Below are 26556 nucleotides of genomic sequence, written 5' to 3' on the forward strand. Positions count from 1 at the left end.
TCTGTGCAATACCGATACATAGAGCAGGTAAGTATAACATGTTTATTATTTTAGGGGTAAAAATTTGCATCTATAACCACTTTAAGTGCATGCGTATACTAAGTGACTTGTGTGTGCCACACTTTACAAAGTGTCTGACAAACATTACGGTACTTTTAACTACTCACTGAGATCACCATACCCTCCCCGACAATACTTTAATCTGCTTTTCTTTCTAGGACAGAATCATCTATGACCAAGCATTGTCCAGGGTCAGCATCAACCTCCTGTAAGGGCATGCTGATGCAGAGACAACCAATCCATGTAGATCACTGATGCCTGGGGAGGTCTTGGCTGTGTTTACAACGGTCAGACAGAGATCAGCCCCCTGCTGCACCTTAAGGCCCTGTTCACACCACAATTCCAGCATTCTGGTTGTGTTTCTACATGCATGTTTACACGGGTTTAACACGTTTTTAAATGCATTTTAATGAGTTAAAATAGCGCATATTTTTTTCCTTTCCACATTTAAAAAAAATATTTATTTTCTGTGTTTGTGAGTTCCAGTGTCTACATGTGTTCTGTGTGAAAAAAATGCATGTTGCTATACTATTTTTTAAAAGCACTGGAACTGAATGCACCGCTGTGAACTAGGACAATTGGAATGCACTGGAAAGCATCTGGTGTGAACCAGATTTGAAGTGGATGTAAATCTGATTCATGAAATTTGAGCTGGGCACATCTATCTGTAGTTTTCTCTCTTTTCAAAGCACTAACTCCCTAGCGTCTCCTGTTTCGCTCTTCTGTCATCAGCCTGATAACTGACAAGTTCTCAGTCAACTGAGATAAAAGCAGCTGGAGTTTTGTGTTTGGGAGGATGCTATAAATAGATTAGCAGAGCCCTGAACTATTCAAGGGACAGAGCTGAAAGTCTCTACCTATGAGGAGAGGGGGGTGTGCCTTTCCTCCAATCAGCTGTCTTGGCTGTATGCTCAGGCTTCACTGTAGTGCTTAACAGGAAGAGAAAATCTAATACGATCTGAACTTTCTAAAGAGTATATAAAAGATGAAGACAGCAGATATACATGTAAAACTTATGTAGGATGATTTGTTTCATCTCTGTGTATCATCTGAGGCTGTACAATTCACTTGGTATACATGAGGGTTTACATCCATTTTAACCTTCTGACTTGCCAGAAAGTTACAATATCCAAGTCTCCTGTCTAATTATTAGGGGACAAAAGACCAAGGAAGAGTTCCCCCCAACATACCGACATCATTTCAGCCAGGTAAATTCACCTGAAATGTACTGATTTTTCCCTTTTAATGATATGGGTCCGTTACATATTGTGAAATGTTAGGAATGTTTTCATGCAGACTTGTAAATTTTGTGAAAGTTCCCCTTTAAGGAATATGAGCTCTTTAGTGAATAAGGCCATTTATGACAAATGCTACACAGATATTCACCCTTATGCAATAACATTCTTTAGTCTTGATATTCTTAATCGGTTTGGGAATTATTCATAATCCAACATAATTTATTACTAATTCAATAAAGCCATTTTGTGACTGGCTCTTGTTCTAAGTAAACCTGTGTTTTTCCTTTGCAGGACAAGGCAAAGCATGCACTTATTTACAACCTCTCCCCACCATTTATAATTCTGCCAATCTTTTGGCAGTTGGTTTCTCAAACACGCAGAACAGCATTGTGGAAGAATAGGGAATCATATGACCCAGCATACCCAGAACCACTGGTCTATCCACTGCTCAACCAGAGCAGCAGGGAAAAAAAAAAAAAAAACAGAAAGACTGCATAAACAGTTGTAGATTTGGGGGCAAGGTCATTAGTTACACATCGCCACAGCTGCTGAACCAGTCCTAGGCACTCGTCAAGTTTCAAGAGTCCCCACCCTTTCTCTTTCTGCCCTTTATTTTAGTCATAGAAGCTGCACTACAGCTTTCATCAATGAAAAGTGATCTATGAATGGAGGAGGCAGACCCTTCACTTCTCCACTAGTCCTCCATTTATAGATCACTTTTTGCTGATATAATCAATAACATACCTCCTATGAATGAAAATGGCAGGCATAGTCAGGACTCTTAACAAGTGCCTATGACAAGATCAGCAGTTTTAATAACCCCTGCAGCACTGGAAGATTATGGCTGCAAGGGTATACAGTATGTTGGGGACAGAGGACTTCAGATTTTAACTTTAACTAAAGTGACCAGCCAGCAGGGACACTTTGCATTGAAAGTATTGTCCCTTTTTAAAAATGTAACTATTTTTTAATTTAAAAAATAATACAAAACCTATGCAGATTGTGGGTTTCTGAAATTTAGCTTCCTAAGGTGCATTGCAAGACCTACTTTCGCCAGCATTACTACCATATGTGTTAAAATACAGCAAAACCTTGGTTTGAGAGCGTTTTGCAAGGCAAGCACATTTTTTTATAAAGTTTGACTTGATAAACAAGCGATGTCTTGATATACAGCGCCAGGTCAAAACGGAGTATAAAAGAGAAGTGAGACGCCTTTAATGGCCTGTACACACGACTGTCGTCTGAGGAAGAACTGTACGATTTTCGGATCGTGTGTACACTACTTTTGAGAGCTGATCACAACAGTTCAGCCGATATTATTTGACTGGACAAGCACAAAAATTTTCCTCGTACGATACTAGATCGTACGATTTTCGTTTAGTCGGTACAGTTGTCATCCAAAAATACATTACAACACATGACATCACTTCCGATTTTTTTTTTTCTGTCGTACGAGATTTTTCATGACTTTATTTACCTATTCAATTTCTATTTGTGACTCTTAGGCGAAAAAAGTCGTACGATCTGTCGGATCGTGTGTACAGGCCATAAGTGTAGCAATATTGTTACATTTAATGAAGGTACAACATTTAGCAACATATTGCTACACTTAGAGGCACCTCTCTTGTATTCTCTGTAGCTCCTCCTGGATTTTGCTTCTAATCCCCTTGTAGAGGCTGCCATTTGTGGATGGACATTTTATGGTTACACAACCTATTACATTGCTATAATCTTTTTATATGGACTATAAACTGAAGGACCTATGAATAAATGGTTGTGGAACGAATCATGAGTTTCCATTATTTCTTATGAGGAAATTCGCTTTGATATACAAGTGCTTTGGGTTACAAGCATGTTTCCGGAACAAATTATGCTTGCAATCCAAGGTTTTACTGTAATCTCCTTTAGGTTTAACAAGTATGTAATGCATAGTCCTTCCTGAGTGGCTATTAAATAGATTTAGTGGAATGGTTTATAAATCTAAAACCCACCATATGTAGATCAAAATTCAGTCAGTTCCGCAGGGACCGGCCAAATTTCGATCAATGTATGGGCAGGCTGATTGTAGCAAAGTCGATCCATCCTTTGACTTGGGTACAACCAGCCTGTCGGATTTTTCTAAATATGATTACTGCCAGTAGCTATAGCCACTAGCAGTAATTATAATTTGCTGGCCGTGAAGGAGTCCTGTGCCCCCACTGCCAGAATACAATAGCGCTGTGGGAGGCATTTCCCCATCAACACTGAATGTGTTGATGGGGGAATCAAGTGATTTTCTTTCCTTCCACCCAAATTGAGTAATCTATGGCTTGCCTAAAGGAGAGCGTGTAATCAAATTATAATAAGTGTGGCCAGTTTAAAAGCTCTGTTCCCACCAATGCAACTGAGAGAAGATGCAGGCTTGGCTGAGGAAATGCCTAAACTTGGCCCCACATTATAATATCTGTATATACATGACAACCTAGGAAAACAGTCTATTAAATGTATATAAAATGATGTAGGCCTTTGAACCTTTCTAATTCATACGTCACAGAGAACTCTTGCAGAGAGGAGCAAAGCATTATTAAAAGACCTATTTCAGATCATGTAACAGGAATAGGCTGCTGCACAACAAACGATTAGTCCCCTATCATAAAAAAATATGCTAAATATGAAAGATGCGGTTTGTGGATGTCAGTGATCCAACACTAAGGTGGACTTAACTCTGTTCTAACACTCCATTCATTCAGCTAAAGTAATATATATGCTGGCAGCAGACAGAAGTCTCAATGTTTCTGATGTACTGTACAGCTTTGTAGTGTCTAGGGGGATGGGGTATGGAACTGATCGGTATGCTGTTGAGTTTAAACTCCAATATAAATACACAATCCAGCATAAAAAGACATCAAAAATTCACTGTAATACTTAGTGTTGATGCCCACTGACATGAAAACGCTGCTTCTAGAGGAGTTTAGCATCCTATGTGTCCACGCACATTAGGATGTTTAGAGGCATAAAAAAGAAAAAACCTTCTGGTTTGTGTTTGAGAGCAGTTTTCTGGCAGGAAAAAAAAAAAAAACGCTAAATGCTCCTAAATGCCTGTACAGAAATGCTCTATATTACCGTTTTTTTCTGCCAAAAGAACTTGCATTTTTTCTTTTTAGGCCCAGCATGCATGGACCCTTAGATCCTTTTTGCTTCAAACAGAATAATATAAAGAGTACACAGCCTTGCATATAAAAAACACATTTTCATTGATTTGCACAAAACAGAAATTGTTTTGACTGCAGCTTACTCCAATTTTAAACATTCTCCTCTCAAGTACTATTGTGAAGTGTATATAATAAATGGATTGCTGAAATCATACCCCATGTAGTTCACAAATCTAACCACAAGATGGCAGCATAGACCAACATATTACACGTACCTGTGAGTGTTCAGCATCTTGACGAAGCGGTTCTAGCGGATGCCAGGAAGACGAGCCACACGTTTCCTCAGGAGTTCTCCTGTCTTGAGAATTTGCATGAAACTGATCCGAAAGCCACATCTGAGTCCTTAAGGAAGACTGAAGGGGGGATCCAGCCTGGTAACCCAAGTGGCTACATTTTGGAACATTGTCACTGGCTGAAAAAGACTTACTTTCTGGTAAGGCACTGTAGGTCATGTCTAAGGTATGCCTCCGACTTGGAGTAGCAAATGGAGAAAACTCTGAGCTGCTGCAGCTGTCAAATTTATATTTGAGGTCTACGCCTGCCATATCCTTCTTATCAATGTCTTTATCGTCCAGTTTCAGTGCCTCCATGCTGTAGTGCAGACAAGATGGCCTATAACCTCGCGAGTGCTGGGAAATAGAGCCATCTCTACTCATACGATCCAGGCTATGCCGCAACCCTACGTTTTCAACTTTGCCATCCTGACCGAAGGCATCTGGAGTGCTCAGTTTAGAAAGAGATGACCACTTCTTCATGGGCCTCGAGTCTTTCATATCGAGTGGGCTATCCGAATGGCCATAGATCCTGCCTACAGCAGACAAAGAATAGTTGGTGTCCCAAGAAGATGTGTCCAGCCGGTCCTCTCTGTGTCTGGCCACTGATGACCTGGCTGTAGAGGGCATGACATGAGCAGAAGGAAGACTGACCAGTGGGTGCACCGGCTTAAAGGTGGAAGTACCGCTGGAAGTTGAATGGTCTATAGAAAAATAAAAAAGGTTACAGAAATTAAACAAACAGCAGCAACACAATCAAAGAAAAAATAATACACATTTTAAATTCTGTAGGCACGTTCAAATACAAATCTGTCTGCACTAATCATAAATAATATTTTAGAAGATTTCAGTGTATGGAAACTTCTGCTGACAGCAATAACCATGCAGTGCTGAATTATGCCAATAGAGGGCGTCCTACAATAATAAATGAAGTTTCAGATGAGGTTCCTGTGCAATGGAATGCACACAGCCAGAACTGGAACTTGATACTGTGAGCAATAATACACAGGTGGAAAGCTATTTACTGTGGTTAATTCAGCGCACACACTGGCAACATGCACCACGTAAATCAAAATCTGAGTTAAGTTAAATTCTTCCACAAAAGACAATAAAATAGAACCATTATTATACACTTCAACCCAATTGCCATGCTTATATTAAGCTCACAAACCGTTTTCTAAGCACTCTGAGGCGCTGGTCCTTTTCCTTGTCCTTGTCCTTGCAGCACAGCAGCCTAGGTCTTGTATACCTATAAAAAGGTGAACACTTTGTTTGTTGCTCCAAGTAAACATGCACTCAGAGATACATTTAAAGTGCCTGCCACTGCTGACCTCTGAAAATGCTAGTTGTCTGGCTGCTTGTTCCCAATGAGTGACTCGGGAGTACCGAAGACGGTTAGTGGCATCAGAGTGAATCTATAACATCTACTCTGTCAGAGCCAAAAATATACTGAAGCTACAGGATCAGCATGACAGACAAGAAAATAGTATTTTCAGAAGAAGAGGTCAGCAAACGGTGACCTAAGTTTTTATGTAAGTCGGGGTTTCCCCTTAACCCCCAGTTTAAGCATTTTCAGGAGCTGATTTAATCATTTACTGAGTATGCAGCTTCTTTATCTTTTAATCCTTGCCAGTGCGCCTGTTTAAGCTAGTGCCAGGGACACAACTCTAATCTCTGCATGCAAGAGTGCCTCCGTAGGATGCTGCAAGTGAAAGGAACCACCCTTGTATGCAGGCACTAGAGGTATGTCTCCCTTCACTGTGTGCATCAACAGAAACGCACAGCCCCATAGCCTGGGATAGCAAGGCATTTCATTGCTCCTCCCACCTCCAAGCTAATAGACTGACTCCAAAACGGCACTGTCTTTCTTGTGAAAACTAAAGTTTAGGGAAGCATCACGGAGCCAGCAGCATTGAAAGCTTCTGGGGTAGAAATTGGTGGTTTATCTGAGTGGAAGTGTAGCCCCTCCTTTCCCCGCAGCCTTCTGGGGCCCATCACAGGTCCCAGAAGACTGTGGGACCAATCACAAAGCGCAGCGCAGCTCACGCATGCGCTGTTGGAAGCCAGCTGTGAAGACGCAAGGCTTCACTGCCGAATTCCCTTAATCAAGATGCCGACGCCTGGATCCAAAGCCGATTGAAGAACCAACTGGAGTGAGGACAGCACTGGATCCAGGGGCAGATAAGTGTCCTTATAATAAAAGTCAGCAGCTACATTATATGTCATTTTTGGGGAGACTGGAGCTCCTCTTCAAAAGAAGAAAAAGGCTTCACACATTTAGCACTTGAGCATTTTTTTTCCAGTGGCCAGAATAAATTATTCTGGTCAACGGATTCCATTAATGGTTAAATGTTGATGCATCTAAAATGTGCCTAAATGTGTGTGCAATATGCAGCTTAAGGGCCGGTTCACAATTGGAATCGCACAGAATGCGCTGTGCATTCCTGTGCGATTCACATGCAGTTCTGTGATGTGATTTCAGCCCTTTCATTTTTAATGGGCTGAAACTGCACCACACCAAAAGTTGTGCATGCACTACTTTTGGAAAGTCACTTCAACAGGATCGCATTGTACTTCTGAATCATGCGATCCTGCATGGGCAAATGTGCTGCATTTTAGACCTACAATTGGGGTGTCATTAACGTAATATTCACACCTACTGCAGATTGCAATTGCAGTGCGTCTTGAACACAATGCAGGAAATGTGCACAGAACACAGGTTCCCTGCACCACATTCTGGTGTGAACGGGGCCCATATGCATGTTTTTTAACCAGCTTTTTCCTGCAAGGAGTAAAATGCACTCAGGGTAGAAAATCTAACGCCCTGTGTGCACAAGGCCCTAAAATGTGGCTTCCAGACCTCACTTTTTTTGGTGGCTGGTTGTTTATAAAAATAAAACGTTTTGCCTTAGTTCCGGTTTTCTGATGTCTTTGAGATAATGGGTCTTAGATCAGCTTTACAGTAAATCGGGCTCTATTTTTACTCTGTCCAAGTGGTACATTCTGGGCACATTTATATTGGTGGCTAAAAGGAACAGGGCAGATGATCCTGGGGTCATAAGAAGTGTCGGATCACTCAATTCAGAAGTGTGCTGATAGGATTACACCAAGCTAAGCAGCTCATCTACTGCTACATGCAGCCCAACCGGGGGGGGGGGGGGGGGGGGCACCACCTAACCTTTCCTTCTGAGCATAAAGTGACTATTTCCTGAAGATAAAAAAGTAACAAGTTCTATAAAGGTTTTCATTTTTCTCTGATCAGTCTGGACGAAAAATTAAAACGTAGGAAAGTAGATTGACTAATATAATCAAGTATGCCACATCAAAAAATATTGCAAATTAATTTTTCTCCCATACAGTAAATTGATCAACAATACAATCATATATAAAATCATTCTACATATGGCCACCATAAAGGCCCCTTTCACATGGGTCAGGTCTGTTTTTCTCAGCAGGGGATCGGTCTGCCGATCCCCTGCTGAGCTGAGCGGAGCAGGCGACTGATTGGTCCGTGTCAGGACACAGCCCGCTCTGCCCTATGGGCAGTCTGATGTGAACAGAGCAGCTGCCCGTTGACAACCTGCCAACTGATGCAACCAGACATAGCGGAACAGATCTCCTTCAATTTGTTTTTCCCAAATCAGATTGGAGGTAGGCAGGTGTAAATGAACACAAGTTTGTTTATATCCGCCGCTTGATAGAGAATGGAGGGTCCAATCGGGTTTGAAAAACACACAGACAGGCCCAATCAGACCGCTTGTGTGAAAGGGGCCTAAGAGCCTACCTAAACTATTGTTTCAATTTCTTAAGGCTTCATTCCCACGAGGCGGATACGCTGCCACGGAGTCCGCCAGCTCAGCGGGAGATCTCTCTGTTGATCATCGCTGAGCAGGCAGAAGACAGGTCCATCTCTACTCACTGTTGGGCTTGTCGAGCGCCGCTGGTTACTATGGAGAGATCGGAAGAAAACGGACAGCATGTCCGTTTTCATCAGATCTCATCCAATCCGCTAGGGACGGATGCAAACATAGGGCCATCCATCCGATTTTAGCGGATCGGACCGGGTCAGATGTCAGCAGTGACATCCATCGCTCCATAGACTAACATGGAGCGCCCCTTCAGGTCCACAGACAAAACTGACAGGCGGACCTGAATGGTCCGATAGTGTGAAAGGGGCCTTACAAGTCAGGTAGGCGCTTGCATTATAAAAAAAAAAAAAAAAAAAAAAAACACTGGAGATTTATATGTGAAAACTGAGCAGCAGCATTGCTTTCTGCAATAGAGATCAGATAATAGACGTACGAGACGCAAGATGTACAAACCATACCTTCTTCTTTCTGCACACTTGCATAATATTTTATGCTTGTTTACTTTTTTCTTTTTATCAAATATTGTTCAGAAAATATCCCATGACACCCAGAAATAATATCCCTTAAAAAAACAATATGGTTAGTTTATCATGTTGACAATACAGGGATTTAACAAGCACTTGTGTGGGATGATCCAGAATGTGCTATTGGGTAACATTAGATTTATTCATCTATTAACAAAGATATTATTGTGCCTCACACACACTGCAATAGAAGCTAGGATATTCCATAGAGAAGGAAATTATCACTATTTATCCAACATACATTCTGATGGTCTACCAGAGGTCAAGTAAACTCTCCAGCCAGGTGAAACCCGCAAACGCAAGCCATTACAGTGCATTCGGAAAGTATTCACAGCACTTCACTTTTTCCACATTTTGTTATGTTACAGCCTTATTCCAAAGTGGACTAAATGTATTTTCCTCAAAATTCTACGAACAATACCACATAATGACAACATAAAAGACATTTGTTTGAAATCTTTGCAAAACTATAAAAAGAAAAAAATATCACATGTACTGTACATAAGTATTCACAGCCTTTGCCATGACACTCAAAATTGAGCTCAGGTGCATCCTGTTTCCACTGATCATTCTTGAGAGGTTTCTAAAACATGATTGGAGTCCACCTGTGGTAAATTCAGTTGATTGGACATGATTTGGAAAGGCACACACGTCTATATAAAGATCCCACAGTTAACAGTGCATGTCAAAGCACAAACCAAGCCATGAAGTCCAAGGAATTGTTTGTAGACCTCCGAGACAAGATTGTATCAAGGCACAGATCTGGGGAAGGGTGCAGAAAAATGTCTGCAGCAATAAAGGTTCCAAAAAGCAGGCCGCTTGGCCAAACCTAGTGATCGAGGGAGAAGGGCCTTAGTCAGGGAGGTGACCAAGAACCCGATGGTCCTCCTTGACAGAGCTCCAGCATTTCTCTGTGGAGAGAGAAGAGAACAACCATCACTGCAGTACTCCACCAATCAGGCCTGTATGGTAGAGTGGCCAGACAGAAGCCACTCCTCGTTAAAAAGGCAAATGACAGCCCGCCTGGAGTTTGCCAAAAAGGCACCTGAAGGACTCTCAGACCATGAGAAACAAAAATCTCTGGTCTGATGAAACAAAGATTCAACTCTTTGACCTGAATAGCAATGGTCATGCCTGGAGGAAACCAGGCACCACTCATCACCTGGTCAATACCATTCCTACAGTGAAGCATGGTGGTGGTAGCATAATGCTGTGGGGATGTTTTTCAGTGGCAGGAACTGGGAGACTAGTCGGGATCGAGGGAAAGATGAATGCAGCAATGTACAGAGACATCCTTGGTAAAAACCTGCTCCAGAGCGCTCTTGACCTCAGACTGGGGTGAAGGTTCATCTTCCAAAAGGACAATGGCCCTAAGCATGCAGGAAAATAATGAATTTATTCCATTTTGGAACATGCTGTAACATAATAAAATGTGGAAAAGGTAAAGCGCTAGAAATACTTTCCGGATGCACTGTATATCAAACTTTCTCCTCCATATGAGTAAACAAGAAAACAAGTCAACAATTAAAGGACAAATGAACACAAACCACCATTACATTGGTTACCAAGCTCTGGGTTCTGCTGATTATAGGATTCCACTTCTTTTGCAAATGCCAGTTGCCTAGGAGTCATTGTGAAGTAATGATTTCTGTACGTTTTTTATTATTTGTTTATTTTGTATAAGGATCTAATACAATGTCATAAGAGCAGCACAAATGCAATAAGAGACAACAATAATCCAGCAGACCCCAGGAGAATCATATAGGTAAATGACTACGGACCAAGGTCAGCAGAAAAACCAATTGTAGGGTGTCATTGCATAGTAGGCACATATGATCATCTGGAAGTAGCATTACACAAAAGGATCTCATTTTTCAACATGAGAACATAAAACTAAAGTTCGAGTACAGATGTACTTAAGGAATAGAGAGTGAAATATGATAGGGCCGGAAAAAGGTGACTTCTGTACTCTATGGAATGTGTTGTTCTATTATGTAGTCTTATTCACAAAGGATAAAGTATTAATGCCAGGAACTTTCAGGAGATCAGCAACGGCAGTTTGAACTGATATAGGTTATAGTGTCATACTGACGCTCTTATTTCAGATAGTTTCACTGAGCAACACTATGTGGCAATCCTACCCATTGCTATGATAGAATAGAGCAGCATTTCTCCATCTTTTTGCAGTTGTTGCACCCTTTAAAAGCCCACCCCCTTTACATCAAAGACCCCTCTTTCACACCCAAAGTCCCCCAATCAGGCCCTCCAATACATGAGCAGCCAATCACATCAGAGCCCCCCTATACATGAAAGCACCCAATCACATCAGAGCCCCCTTATACATGAAAGCACCCAATCACAGAGTACCCCTATACATAAGAGCGCCCAATCACATAGTCCCCCCTATACATGAAAGCACCCAATCACATTAGAGCCCCCCAACACATAAGAGCACCCAATCACATTATAGTCCCCCAATACATGAAAGCATTCATTCAATCACATCAGAGCCCCCCCTATACATGAGAAGGCCTAATCACATCAGAGTCTCCCCATACATCAGAGGTTGTCCTATACATGAAAGCACCCAACCACATCAGAGTCCCCCTGCCCCCATACATGAGAGCACCCAATCACAGAGTCCCCCTATACATAAAAGCAACCAATCACATCAGAGCCACCATATATGTGAGAGCACCCAATCATATCAAAGCCCCTTCTATACATGAGAGCACCCAATCATATCAAAGCCCCTTCTATACATGAGAGCACCCAATCACATCAGAGGCCCCTCTGTACATGACAGCACCTAATCACATCATAGTCCCCTGACACATCAGAGCCCCCCCCCCACCTATACAGGACAGCACCCAACCACATCAGAGGTCTCCCTCTAATACATGAAAGCACCATTGACATCAGAGCCCCCCCTTTACATTAGTCCCCCAAATCACATCAGGTTCCCCATGACAGAGCCCCCTCCTCCATGTCAGAGCCCTACTTTTTGGCTCCAGAAACACAACAGAGGAGGGAGGTGGAGGTGGTTTGGAGGATGCTGATTGCTGGGGCCACCCCTGCCATTGTGTGGGTAAGTTGGCCACCATCACCACCTCAACAAATGACACCATGTATCCTAGCCCTAGAGTGTCAGTGATTGTTATGGCACACCTCATGGGAAAATGAGGCTGAATAAGGCAAACTGGGTCCTGTGCTAGGGGCACCCTGGGGGAATCCAGATGGCACCCCACTTGAGGAATACTGGAATATATACCACAGCTTCAGATTAGGAGAGATAAATCATGGAAGCCAGGTAGATGAATAGGCCAAAAAAGGTATAGCAGGTGTAAAGATTTAAAAGCTTTTCCTCAGCTATCAATAAAAGCACACGTTCACCTAATTAAAATGTCTGTTAGGTACAACATTGAAATGATCAATACGTGAATGTGTGTCTTACAAAATATCTGACCTTGCACATGTTAAAATAGCACAAAGGCTTAGAACACGGCGTTTGTACTTGGTAGGTTTCTTGGCCCTGTTCAATGCACACATGTGTACCACTATGATAGGAACATTAGATTATAAGCTCCTTTGAGGACAGAGAGTGATGTGAAAGTTCTTTGTAAAATGCTATTGAATATGTCAGCACTAAATAATATAATGAAATATGACCTGCCTAAACATAGCCAGTAAAATTCCATCTGTATTTTCCTATATAAGAAAAGAATTAAATGAATTTAGCTGGCAGCTACTGACCCAAGCCCACTATCTAAACGGGTAAGCATTCTAATTTATTCCGTATTGGATACTGATGAATATATAGAAGATTATAAGTACCTACTGTACATGTTCATGGTGTACAGCTGTCCTTTAAAGTGAACCTGTCCCCTGACAACCTCTAATTCACTTCTATATCAGAAGCCTTGTGGAAAAATCCATTTTCAAAGTTTGGAACACAGGCAGATCCTGGCAGGCTGGCAACCTTCTAATGTACACACACAGCAAGTGTTTTTAATGTCATTTACACCTGTACAGTCTCACAGACCCCTCTGCCATGGATTGCTTTTCAGAGGGCGAAGGTGATTCTGCCTTCTCAATGCTTTTATTTATTTATTTTTATAAGCTGAATGGGGGGATTTTGCAGTGAAATACCACCCAGTCAGTTCTCTTGTAGTTGCAATGCAATGCCATGGACATCAATGGGCGTATTTGACAGGAAGTTACATTTGCCAGGCTGTGGCATGTGTACCAACCACTCTAGCTGCCTTCTTAGGCTTTAGGTGGGCAGTTGAGAGCATGGATCAACTGCTCATTTTTACTTTGCTTTATATTTACTACCTTCCGTGTGAAGTAGACCTAAGCTTTTAGAAACTGGTTGAAAACCAGACTTCAGAGTCATTGTTATGATCCGGCACACGATTATGAAATTTTATTTTGCACTGAAGCAGTTATAGCATCTTTGAAAAGCTAGTGCGTTTCGGCCTAAGCCTTCCTCATGAGGAAGGCTTAAGACGAAACACGTTCGCTTTTCAAAGATGTTGTAAATGCTTCAGTGCATAATAAAATGTTATAAAAAGGAGGAGAGATCGTGTGCTGGCTTTTGATTTCTATAGATTCATGTTGGACAGGATAGCCAGAGCACCGACACACAGCCCATCATCCTTTTACTGTGGTAGAGCTTGGGTGAGTTCCTATACTTCACCTTTTATGTTCTGAGAATGAATAACTCCACATTACAATAGAGGCAGCTAGATAGAGAACTGAGAGCTTGTTTTAAAGCTCCTTTACAGCTTGTTACCAATATGTAAAATAGTTTAATGTAGTTTAATAGGCATCTTAGGAATAAACCAACGTCTTCATGGATAATGCCTTCCTCTAAAAATTGTAAGATTGTTTAAAGCTGAAATCCAAGCACACAGGTAAATACACAAATTAAATAAATATAAAGGGAGCCAGTTTACCTTCCAAAGGATTTGTAATTCTGTCCATCCAATGGTGAGATTTACAAAGCTCTGCCACATAGCGCAACCCTGTCTGCCACAGGGGAAGACCTCATTTTTTTCTCTAGTGTAATTAAATATAACATATTATAGTCTATGCATGCTTTTGTCCCTTATAGGAACAGAGGGACGCCGCACACACCGCCAGCTCCTCAGGTAAAGAGAGATGTAAATGGCCTAAGCCACGCCTCTGACCACCCACTGGGGGCTTAATCGTAGATTTTAAACCCTGGTGGGAGGGGCCAAATGCATCAAAGGAATGGCTTAGGAGGAGTCTACGGCTGAGGCCCTTTACATCTCTCTTTACCTGATGAGCTGGCAGTGTGCGGCGTCCCTCTCTGTTCCTTTAGGTTTCATTGCTTTTGTATTAAGGATCTGACAGCCTGCACCCATACACCACCGTGAGACACTAGACCTGTTAAATATTAGAACAACTCAAGCGGTACCAGGGTGGATATAAATCCATTTAAAAAAAAAATAAATAAAATAAAAATCTGATTTTTTTTGATTTGAATAGATTTTTTTAATCACATTTATTTTTATAAAATGCTTTTGGAGTAAAAATCTAAGGAAAATCTAAAGATAGTTTTCTATTTAAGATACATTAATAATTTTGTTTATTCAGCATGAAATGGAGTTTAGTTATGTAGCATGAGGCTGTATATTCTGCAATATTTACATTTTTAATAAACTCATTCAATGAAACCAAAGCTCCGCAAGCTGAGATAACCTGCACTGCATTAAATGCATTCACACAATTTCACAGTAACCATGAGATAAAACAAAGTTCAGGAATATTCCTTTATCCCATTGTTTTGCAAATCTATGTACACTAAAAACTGTATGATTGAGTCGGTTCTGATATCGCCATTTTACTAAACTGACAGCTTATTATTCTAAATAGGAAACCTTCATTTTGTTTGCAAATATTAAAGATTCTAACTACCAGCAAGAATAAGTCCTTACATTTAAAGAGCACCTGTCATTTCAGATCCATTATGGCAGCGCCCGTTAGCGGGCATCCACTCACCTGCTGCCGCCATGTCCCTCACCTTGTTGTGTCACTGCCACGTCAGCAGCCATCCCATTAAAGTGAATGGGACTGTCAGTGAATCAACAGCGGGTCAGAGGAGGAGCTGCTGTGGGACAGAGATGACAGTTGCTCTTTAAAAATTATGATTTAAATCAAGCTAGTTTACTAGTGATTTAAATCATGTTTTAAAATCGGGATTTAAATCAAATCTACCCTGAGCGGTACTTTAAGTTTTTACATGGTATCGTGAGTAAGTTGTCCCTCCCACTTTCTGTGAATGGATAGTTAAAGGAGAAGTATCAACAGACTGAGGAACTCAATTCTATGCTCCTATCGGCATGTTCCTTTGTTAGCATAAGAACACTGCAGCATAACTAGCTGGTTCACTGCACGGCTTCTCCCAGTATGAGCTCTGCTGTACAGGAGATTGCGAGGTTGATACCAAAGCAAATTTAGCATTTTATGCTAGTGATGTATCAAAAAATACAGAGCTGCATCAATTAAAATAATATGTTTATTAATACTACTAATGTTGCCATCATACATCTTTTATTGTTACTAAAATAAACTTGCTGCACTACTGTAAATTGTATATATTCAATTTAAATATCAAACCTTTTATATGACTAACCTTCTTTGGACTGTGAAGGGGGACCGTTACAACATGTACACCAGCTTTCATGTTATTTGCATCCCTGGCAGCCTGGCAGAGCACATCACCATGACCAAAGACAAGATGGCATGTATCAGCTACCACTGCCTGGGTGAACAGATGGCTGGAAACAGATAGGATTATGGTGCTGAAAGGCTACCGTCTGTATTTCCGCCATGATTTGCTAACATATACCATCATACCAACATTTTAAAAAGACTTATTCTAACACCTAAAATCAACGGAACTAACTGTGGGAAGCACGTTGCAAACGGTAACCCAGATCTCATGATTTAGGTCACAGTCATACAAAAGCCCTAAAAACAGGAAGCAGCAAATACTCCCATGGTTTTATTACTAAGTAACACAGCAAATGGATAAAAGGTTTAAAGACTCGGCCAGCATACATCACAATTCTGCATTATATCATACAAATGGTTTTTGCAGGGTTTTTTTTGGGTTGAAAGGTATGCTACTGCAGCTGTCTAAATGTGGCCCACAAAGGGGTTAAAGGAAGTATACCAGATTGATACAAGTCACAGAACAATGAACAGACAACATTGTGGATTTCAGGACTGACAAATGTGGGCATCAGACGCCGCTGTACAACAGCTGCGCTCCCCGAGTCTGGGAAATTGTGCATGCCAGCCAATCACAGTGCTGTATAGAAGGCCTGGACTGTACCACACAAACACATTCCTAGACAGCTATGATTGTTGAACAGGGAACAAGCACATTATAATCCACTTTTTCATATGTGTGCATTTGCTGTGCGTTTACCATGTATTCACAATGACTTTTATGGAGCAAAATACAAACTGAACTTGGGTGCCCCTTCACATTCATGCATATGCAATAACCCTTCACCTGGGAGTTTAACCTTACCAGTAAAAAAAAAAAAAAAACACACCTTCAGAAGAAAAGCCTTTTGAAGATAAACACAGGGGCGACCCCTGCTCACCTCTTTCTGAGAAGGCTACCTAGCTGTTATGTCAATCCCTAGGCTTTAGTACTGTCACTCAAACAAGTATACAGATCAGGAAAGTCAGAAGTCCTTATCCATACTTGTCCTAGGCTGGTAACTCAAGTACTGAAGGAGGAGAGAGATGTATGCATCTAGCATCATCAAAACCATCGGCAACCTACCCATTTCTCTTGGTACAGGTTTCCCTTAAGATGAAAGGGCGCACCAGCCTAGCATATTATCTCAATAACCATTTACTAATACAAATAAGCAACTAACTACTTACAAAATATAGAAGCAAACAAAGCTTATCAAAATAGTAAAGTTTTTTGAGCCACTCCGTATGCTCCTGAAGCTTGGGAGGACATCTCCTGGATCCAACTGGCTTATTTGTTTTGAGGGTAGACCCTCTTCCTTGGAAGTTATGGCTCTGAGGAAGAGGGCCTATCCTCAAAACATGTAAGCCAGTTGGATCCAGGAGATGTCCTCCCAAGCTTCAGGAGCATACGGAGTGGCTCAAAAAACTTTACTATTTTGATAAGCTTTGTTTGCTTCTCTGTTTGTAAGTAGTTACTTGTTTATTTGTATTAATAAATGGTTATTAGGATAATGCACTAAGGTGGTGTGCCCCCTCTCCTTTGTTTTTTCCAGTATTTTGTTGAGATCCTCCCCAGTCCCGAAAAGGTTGCAAGCTGTGGTGCGTTTGCTTCTCCAGCCTGGAAACTGAAGATTCTTTGCCAGACTACCACATTCATGCGCAGGAGGTGTACTGTTGTGTTTCCTACTGTTACTAAACAGTAAAATCAGTCTGTATTGCAGTAAAGCATGCTTGTTATACTCACTGTGCAACCTAAAGGGTTAATTCTATATATTGTGTAAAAAGGTAGTTTAATCCTGTCTTCTCTGTTCCTCCCCTTCTTCCACCATCCCCAATCCATCTCCTGATAGAACAGAGGCTAGGGGACAAGCTTTTTAATCTCTTGAGATGTTGCATGTGATCAGCACAGAGCCAATCAGCACTTTTCAGACAGAGGGTCAGGGGTCCTGCAGCTTACAGGACAACCAGAGCAGAATAAAAAAAACTCCTCCCACAAGCTTTAACCAGAAACTGATAGTCACAAGACTGCTCTAACTGCTGATTAAAAAAAGGTATTTAGAGGTATATATTTACTAAAACTATTGCATTTACATGTTCTGTGTACTGTGGGGGACCAGATATAGTGAATGAAGGGTCCTGGGTTTAGTAACACTTGAAGGCTTCAGTCACTCGGCCACGCAGGCCAGCAGTTGTAAGTGCTGCCTGCAATCACTGTGTGTGCGAACAGCAGCAGCTGTCAGATTTGTACTCAATGCCCGTTGCTGCCTCTATTCATGTAACGGCTCCTCAGAGAGGAAACCTGTGAACAGAACTTGACTGACCCTGAATGCAGACAGTGTGCATCCAGGGTTGGTGTAGGGCAGGGATATGCAATTAGCGGACCTCCAGCTGTTGCAGAACTACAATTCCCATGAGGCATAGCAAGACTCTGACAGCCACAAGCAAGACACCCAGAGGCATGATGGGACTTGTAGTTTTGCAACAGCTGGAGGTCCGCTAATTGCATATCCCTGGTGTAGGGCATTCAGGCTGCACACAAACTGGCTGAAGTCAATTGCCCAATTTGTAAACGGCCATAACACAGAATGTTTGCTGAGTCTACAAGCAGCGTTTAGCCTTCTCTGAACACAGCAAATGTGCCCCTGGCTGTCTGAATGTAGCCTAACTGATCTCAAAAGCCCAAGTTCACTGAAGCCCTAAAGTTAAATATGAATGGCTTCTATGCGTCACAGCACTTTGTACTGCTTAAAAATTCATGCTTTGGGCTAACATGGATTCACCACATGGATTCTTGTCTGACCTCTCATGCCAAAGCTTTCTTACTACCCTTGTAGAAGCTACATCTGCAGAATTCTCCAATGTAGCCATAAAGTGAAAGCTATCCACTATTATCTTTCAACATGAACGTGACGGGGAACGATGCTAATCACTAAGGCACGAGTTGTTGAGGAGCTTTTCTTCATGACCTCTACTCACCAATCTCTAAGACATTAACCTCATAACAATGCTCTACAGTAGTAGTAGTAAAGACTAACAATCTCAGCTGAGATTGCATTTGCTTGCAGCTCAAGGCTTAAAAAAAAAAATGTTAATCCTTGCGTTCAATATAGAAGCACATGTTATTTCATTACTGGAAAGAAATTCAGAATCTGTATGAACTCCAAAGCTCCCTGGGCTCCAGGGCTTTAGATGTTTCATATTTTATGTAATGCATAATTAAACTCTGCTTGTTAGCATGGGAGCTGTGACTGAGCAAAATCTTTAAAGTTATCAGGTATACATAAAGGACTAAACAGCAACATGCTCCTGTATGGATCAGAGGTTTTCACTACTGGCAAATGTTTCATTTTGGAGCAGGTCCTGATTACCTTTTGATGTTGACCACTTCAGCACCAGATAGGGTAGGTGAGCTGCTGAAGTGAAAATAAAAAAAACAGAAAAAATCCTGCGCTGAGTGTCAGAATCAAGACTGCTGCACCTAAAACACAATTGTGGTACAGAATGTGCAAACGATAATATAAAACATATATGGGTGCACTGCTCATATATATATATATATATATATATATATATATATATATATATATATATATATATATATCAATAACCAGATAATCGGTAGTGTAAACCAAATAAGATAAAATAAATGGAATATGGTCCAAATAAATAAGAGAAAGGTCCCAAATAAAAAGTGATCAGCTCCTTGGGTGAGATGAACGTATACAGTAGTGACACGAGGAGGAAAGGGTGCCACCAGACCACTCCACACAAACAGTAAAGTAGGCTCTTTACCAAAAACATACTGTGAGTCCCACAAAGAGATCATAAAGCGCCTTGCTGACCTGGCAGCACCACTCAGTTTGGTCATACAGATCCGGATTCCAAAACTCTGGATGAATGCACTCAATAAAACTTATTATAGAAAAGAAGAAGGTGCCATTGTGTAGTATTTTTTTAAAACCGCACTTTAATAAATGAAAAAAAGCACTTACAAAACACTCAGATGCAAATGGCATGACATTATAGATACATCGTCGGGTCTTGCACTGGCATGCGCAATGATGCCCCATATTGTGCCCTGCCCAAGGCATTTCTATATAACCAGCATCTTCAGGGGATAGAGGCAAGCTGTTGAAGTGCTTAAAACAAAACTAAACCCAAAAAATGCTAGGAGGTAGAAGAACTTTTTGGCAGAAGAGACTTTGCATGGCTCATCTGACAAAATAATTTTCCTTTTTCCTAGCAAATAGGTGCACAGTGCAGCATACACTCTTGACAAGATGCCAGCAATGGAGCCAGGTGGTGAAAAGATGCAACTCTGGCATGCTTGTGAAGAAGCTACATCGATCGTGACTGCATAAACGCCAAAACGAGGTAACAGCCAGACTGGAACAAATAGCGAAGAAGTTGATGGCGGTGGTGGCAATTTATAGAAGGTATTGTACAAGTGGATGGATACTGCATTGCAAGGGCTTGGTAATGCTCCAGGCATTTTATTATAATGAAGATAGAGCTACTGAATGCTCAGAAATCCACCATTACAAGCATGTCATGTTATACTTTGGTTTTTATCTGTATTTGCCTTTTTAGTGTACATTAAGCCTAGGTGTTCGTAGAAAAAAAAAAAAAAAAAATAGTCAGTCTTTCTGATCTATATTTGTATTACCATGGAAGACGTAATATTAAGACTGTAAAGCCCTACGCAAACTGTTGACGCTATATAAATGCTGTATACTGATAATATTAATTCAAAAAAATGACATAACTGAGATCTCGGTGACACTTGAGTATGCACAAAGAATTAAAAAGAATATGTGCCACAAAACTATTTATACTATAAATACCCAGTGAACCATGCTTTCTTCCATAGCTTCTTGTTTATAACAAGGGCCCATACAGGACCATGGCCTGCCCAAGATCTGAAAGACTAGTCTAATACTAGTATCACTACTAGTGGATCGTAAAACAAGAGCAGCTCCAATGTCTTCCTTCCACAGCAGGCCCTGACTCCCACTGGCAGATTTGAGGCATGAACCAGAACACAACTGTGCATTCATAAAAGCGCAATTCATAACACAATTCCTTATCTTGGATTTGTGAAAAGAGCACACTCCTGCCAACACAAGCCAGTGACTCACACATACCTCCAAAATAAAGTGACGTTTCACAGACGTGCCTGTTTGTTAATACAATGCACACATTTCACTATCAGGAAAACCAATTAGGAAAAACTTAAACAAAAATAACACCACTTTACCAAGACAAAAAGGTTATATGCAAACTGCAATAACCCTTTGGCAGCTTATAGGAAATCATATTTTTGAGTGCTGAAATCCAATTTATATACTGTAGGTATTAAACATCAATGCTCCTTACACTGCTTTAATTAACCTTACTCATGTTCTGGATATCATAGGAACCAGGGTGGATATAAATCGATAAAAAAAACAAAAAAAAAAACAAACAGGATTTTTTTTTTTTTTTTTTAATTTAAATCTTTTTTTTTTTATTTTTAAATCAAATGCCTTTGGAGTAAAAATCTATCTAAAAGATAGTTTTCTATTTAAGATACATTAATAATTTAGTTTATTCAGCATAAAATGGAGCTTAGTTATGCAGCATGAGGCTGTATATTCTGCAATATTTACATTTTTGGTAAACTCATACAAATGAATCCAAGCTCTGCAAGTGGAGATCACCTGCACTGCATTGATGCATTCACACAATGTCACAGTAACCATGAGATAAACCAAAGTTCAGGAATATTCCTTTATCCCATTGTTTTGCAAATCTATGTACACTACAAACTGTATGATTGAATCGGTTCTGATATCGCTGTTTTACTAACCTGACAGCTTATTATTCTAAATAGGAAACCTTCATTTTGTTTTTAAGTATTAAAGATTTTAACTACCAGCAAGAATAAGTCCTTACATTTAAAGAGTACCTGTCATTTCAGATCCATCATGGCAGCGCCTGTTAGCGGGCATCCACTCACCTACTGCCGCCATGTCCCTCACCTTGTTGTGTCACTACCACATCACTAGCCGTCCCATTAAAGTGAATAGGACAGTCGGCGAGCCAACAGCGGGTCAGAGGAGGAGCCGCTGCGGGACAGAGATGACAGTTGCTCTTTAAAAACTATGATTTAAATCAAGCCTTTTTACTAGTGATTTAAATCGACCCGATTTAAATCAAATCCACCCTGACAGGAACACGGTAAGATTTCTGTTCCTCACCTAAATTTCCACATCCACGCTAAACAGCATGGATGGCCTAATATGCAATGCCTGTTATTTTATTCTGACAGCCAACACCTATGGCTGTCAGAATATCCAAATTGTGCCTGCATCTGCTTATATTCAGGCACTCTTCAGCTGAGAATGTTCCATCTAGCTCCAGGTGGTGGAATGAATTCAACTACACAAGAAAATTCAATGAATGCACATCCAGCGTTAGATGTTGGCAGACATGCAGAGGTGACAGATACTTTATTACCTCTGCCCAATATCTGACACTGGACATGCACAGATCAGTTAGAAAGCGAGTTTTGGTCGGCAGCGTATTTGTACTTATAGCGGTGACAGATAGCAGTCTATGCCCTGGAAGAAGTCCTTGTAATGACGAAACTGGTCGGGCAACGAGACGCTATCTAGCCTCCGTGAGGTTTTAAACTTTCAGCTGCAGTTTTTTATGCTTTGATGCACCGTGTATCCTATGTTGTGCACAATGTCTGAATAAAACACCTTATCAATAGGTTTTTTTACACTAGTGGAAGCCCCCCCTTTTTATTTTAATTTGGGAATTTGTTTGGCGGACATGAGGTTTTGATCCAGTCAGTGGAGGAGCTGTTGGAGAGAGGCATATTCCTTATACCACCGTTTCCCCTTGACGCCAGGAGCTGACAATTTCCCATGCTTGTTTGACCTTCCATAACAGAGGGACCACCGTGTGGGGTAAGAGTACAGCCTTACTTTATGTTGGTGATTCACCTGGTGAAGGATACCATTTGGAGATCACGGCACCCGGCACTTTATTCAGCATATGTTTCAAGGAGCTGGACTTATTAATTTATTTGATTTCTCACATTTTTTTTTAAATTATGTGTTGGACTTCATTATTCATCCACATTTATATTACGTTTATTTGGTGCAACTTATTTTGTATTTCACTTTATAGGTAGTTAAATTGTATGATGCCTCACTTTGTATGTGAAATTCGGGTAGGGGTGGGTGGGAAGAGATGAACGGTGCCATGAGACACTGGGGGTACTACTTACCTTATTTAGGAACAAGGAAGATTGGAGCAGGTTTTTTGCCAGACTAATGCCCAACATCTAACGCTGGACATGCACAGATCCCTCAAAAGCATCAGCTGGTAGCCTCATGAACAGCCATGGGTCAGTGGTTCCTATTCATATCTATAGAGGTAGAAAGTGGATGGGAAGATATGATCGGTGCCATTAGACACTGAGGGTACCACTTACCTCATTTAGGAACAGGGAGGTTTATTACAGGTTTTACGCCAGGCTAATGCTTGGGGAAGTTAGGAGGCTCCCCTTGGACAGGAGAGTTTGACTGTCATGTCATGCCTATGGGTTCTGTAAGCTCTGCCCTGGGCCCTAAGACAACAACTGGACCATGCAGAAATTTGTTACGAGTGAAATACAGAGCCTGCCATATTTGAACTTTTTCTGAAAATACAGCTTGTTAAAATTCACAGACCTAGAACTGAAGCAATGCAGAGCAAAGCTATGGTGTTGTTCAAAGTTAGCTTTCATTTTCAAACCAGCCAAAACCTTTTTTGATTAATAACATATAAGAGAAAACACCTAAGGTACATTTTTCTCCATGTTGCCTATTACAGACAGCTAAAGTCTTCCTTTTATTTTCTGGCCTACACTAGAAACATAAAGGAGAATCCAATCAGCCAGGAAGTTACCAGCTCTCTTGTTCCTGACCTAAAAGTATGGAGTATGTAGGTGTTTAAGTGGCAATAAACTGGTTTAACAAAAAAAAAAAATAATAATAATAATTCTATTCAAAGTATATATTCTTTGCACAAAAAAGTACCTTCTATTGCTCCCAACCTCCTCCGAACCCACCCTTTTTTTTGCTGCTGTGATCTGACTTCTTGTTAGAGGGTAGCTACATTTGTTCTCCATAGTCACACTTTATGTAGGAACATAGACACCCTTTCCTTCTCGCTCCTGAGATTGACTATAGAATGTGCAGCGTGTATAGAGCAGTGCACATGACTGCAACTAATATGCACTATTCATTCCAAACAGAAGTGAGGGGGAAAATGAGAGGTTCAGGGAGGACATTGCAGGCAGAAAAACAAAGAAACTAAATTTTATGAAAAATAGATTACAGGGCTATTAAAGTGGAACCTTAAAATGTTTGATACCCCAACATTTAATATTCCTAATAAGTGCCTGCCGTACCATGTACTTGTATGAAAAAGTATACTATTCTCTTTGTATTGCTTCCTTTGTGTGAAATCTCCTGGGTGTTCCTGCCAGTCCCTCTGCATTCCTATGAAAAACTGACCACACTAAGCAGGAGAGTACAGCATGGTCAGTTCACTAGCTATGCTGGGAACTCCGTGTGCGCTCCTCCAATGATCAAACTTGAAAGCACAGTGCACTGTTGCTGCTCTTCCCCCCAGCTCGTATTCAGTTGAGAACAGAAGGAACAAAGAGAATGTGATCACTTATAAAAAAGGAAAGAAAAAAAAGTTATTGATATTTAATTTTTTCATCATTTATATTTTAAACTGAATAGATTGTTTTACAAGTCGATCGTTTACAATAACTTTAAGTAATGTTAGATCACTTCATGCTGGACCCTTTTGCAAGTATAGCTATGTAACGCATTCAAATTAAGTGCATAGTTGTTTTTTAAATTCAATAATACACTTTCTCACCCCGCTCGGCACATGCTCAGTTGCCCTCTATTTTTATGCACTGTGCCGAATTTGTAAAGGCCGATTGGATGACAGCGCAAAGATTTACTGCTATTCAGGGGCTCTGGGCTTCAGCAAAATGGCAGCCTTCAGCAATAAGACACAGGAGCAATGCTGGACACAATTTACAGCACACACTAATTTTGGTAGCATAATTATTATTGTGCAATGTATGTTCCTCGCTAAAGAATGTTATTTCTTATCAAGTTATTATGGCTAAAGTTCCACTTTAAGCTCGTAGATGTGTATGGATATCATTTAATAACACTTTAAACCAGCTGCAGCAATAACGATATTTCACTACAACAGTTCACTACAACATAACACATCCTTTGCCTTGATTATAAGAGCTCTGTTTTGCAACTGACAAACTATTTCAAGCAGCAGTCTGTCTGCACCATTTCATTAAAAGAAAGTGGAATTCTGTTTGCCTATGCCAACAAACTAGTCCACACAGCAATATGTCTGCGCTATTTCATCAAAGGAAAGTGACAATGAGGCACTGGAACATTTGTCCAGGATCAATCACTTGCAGGTGATCAATGCCTAGCGATTACATTTGAGCCACTGCAATTAACTGTGGGAACAGGCAACTTTTCTGTTGCCTTTAATGGGGCTGCCTCCCGTAGCTAATTGCTGGGGCTCTCGAAGGTGCACGCTAGGTGGATGCAGCATCGGTCCGATGATGCATCTGTCCCCCGCCGGCTCTAGGACTGAAAAACGAGTGATCAAACACAGCTGATCGCTTCTCAGAGCTCCCTGAACAGAGAGCTGGTGACAGTCAGTCACTGCTGCCTGCTCTGCTCCCCCCTCGCTCACTGGAGCACTAGGCTGTGGAATGGTAAAGAGCAGCCAGTTCAGGCTCTCAGCGGCTCGCTGAGAGGCTGAGCAGGGTGCTGGTCCAGGCATGTAGGCGGATACCGACTTCAAAGTCGCGATCTAGCCCAAGCCTGGACAAGCTCTGTAACGTCAGCTGACAGCAGGCTTCAGCCGGTTGTCTGCTGAAAATAGGTCACAGGAGGGTAGAACGAACTGATCCGATCCACAGGAGAAGTACAACCAAACAAGCTTTGGCTGTACTTCTCCTTTAAGGTGTCACTACATTTCCCGTAGTTCAACAATAAAAAAGGGGGATTCTGATTGGTTGCTGTACAAGCACAAAAATAACAGTTTTCCTTTCTGAAACTTAAAGACAACTTCTACACAGTGCTCCCATAAGCAGAATTTCTTAACCCAACTCTGTATGTCCAGGTTATGGTAAATATAGTAGTACTCATTTGTATTCAACTGGATTTGCTCTGTCATTTCTGAAGACATTTTGTAGCTTATCCAAGCCACTTCTTTAGTTCTAATGAGTGTCAGGATAATACCGCAGTATTTATAGCCACACAGGTACCACCGTCACCTCAATCATATCACAATGAAAAGGCAGATGCTGCTGCCCAAGAACAGGATGGGAGGTGTGAAAATTGTGAAATCACCTTGCTCCAATTACATAATCCCATCCTTGATGTCAGGAAGACTTCAAAAGGCAATACTCCTTTGATTTACATGACCAAAGAGGTAAACTGTTGTCAAATTGCTGGGGTAGAGATATTAAAACGGCATTATGTAGAAGACAGATGGGGTTGAAAGCCCCCACCCCTGTTCAGTGATAGGCAAGAGAAGTAAAGAGGTCATCTATGTCAATC

The 26556-nt window shown here is 41.1% G+C and overlaps 1 protein-coding gene across 3 annotated transcripts in view; it reads right to left on the bottom strand.

Moving 5' to 3' along the window:
- Window positions 1–26556, bottom strand: part of CEP85L (centrosomal protein 85 like) — a 212905-nt gene that overhangs the window by 133070 nt on the left and 53279 nt on the right. For all 3 annotated transcript variants that reach the window (XM_073627156.1, XM_073627157.1, XM_073627158.1), the window contains one exon: window positions 4705–5465. In XM_073627156.1, coding sequence (XP_073483257.1) covers window positions 4705–5465 — 761 coding nt within the window. The remainder of the gene's footprint in view (window positions 1–4704; window positions 5466–26556) is intronic.

This window comes from Aquarana catesbeiana, linkage group LG04, assembly GCF_042186555.1.
Source record: "Aquarana catesbeiana isolate 2022-GZ linkage group LG04, ASM4218655v1, whole genome shotgun sequence".
NCBI lineage: Eukaryota > Metazoa > Chordata > Amphibia > Anura > Ranidae > Aquarana > Aquarana catesbeiana.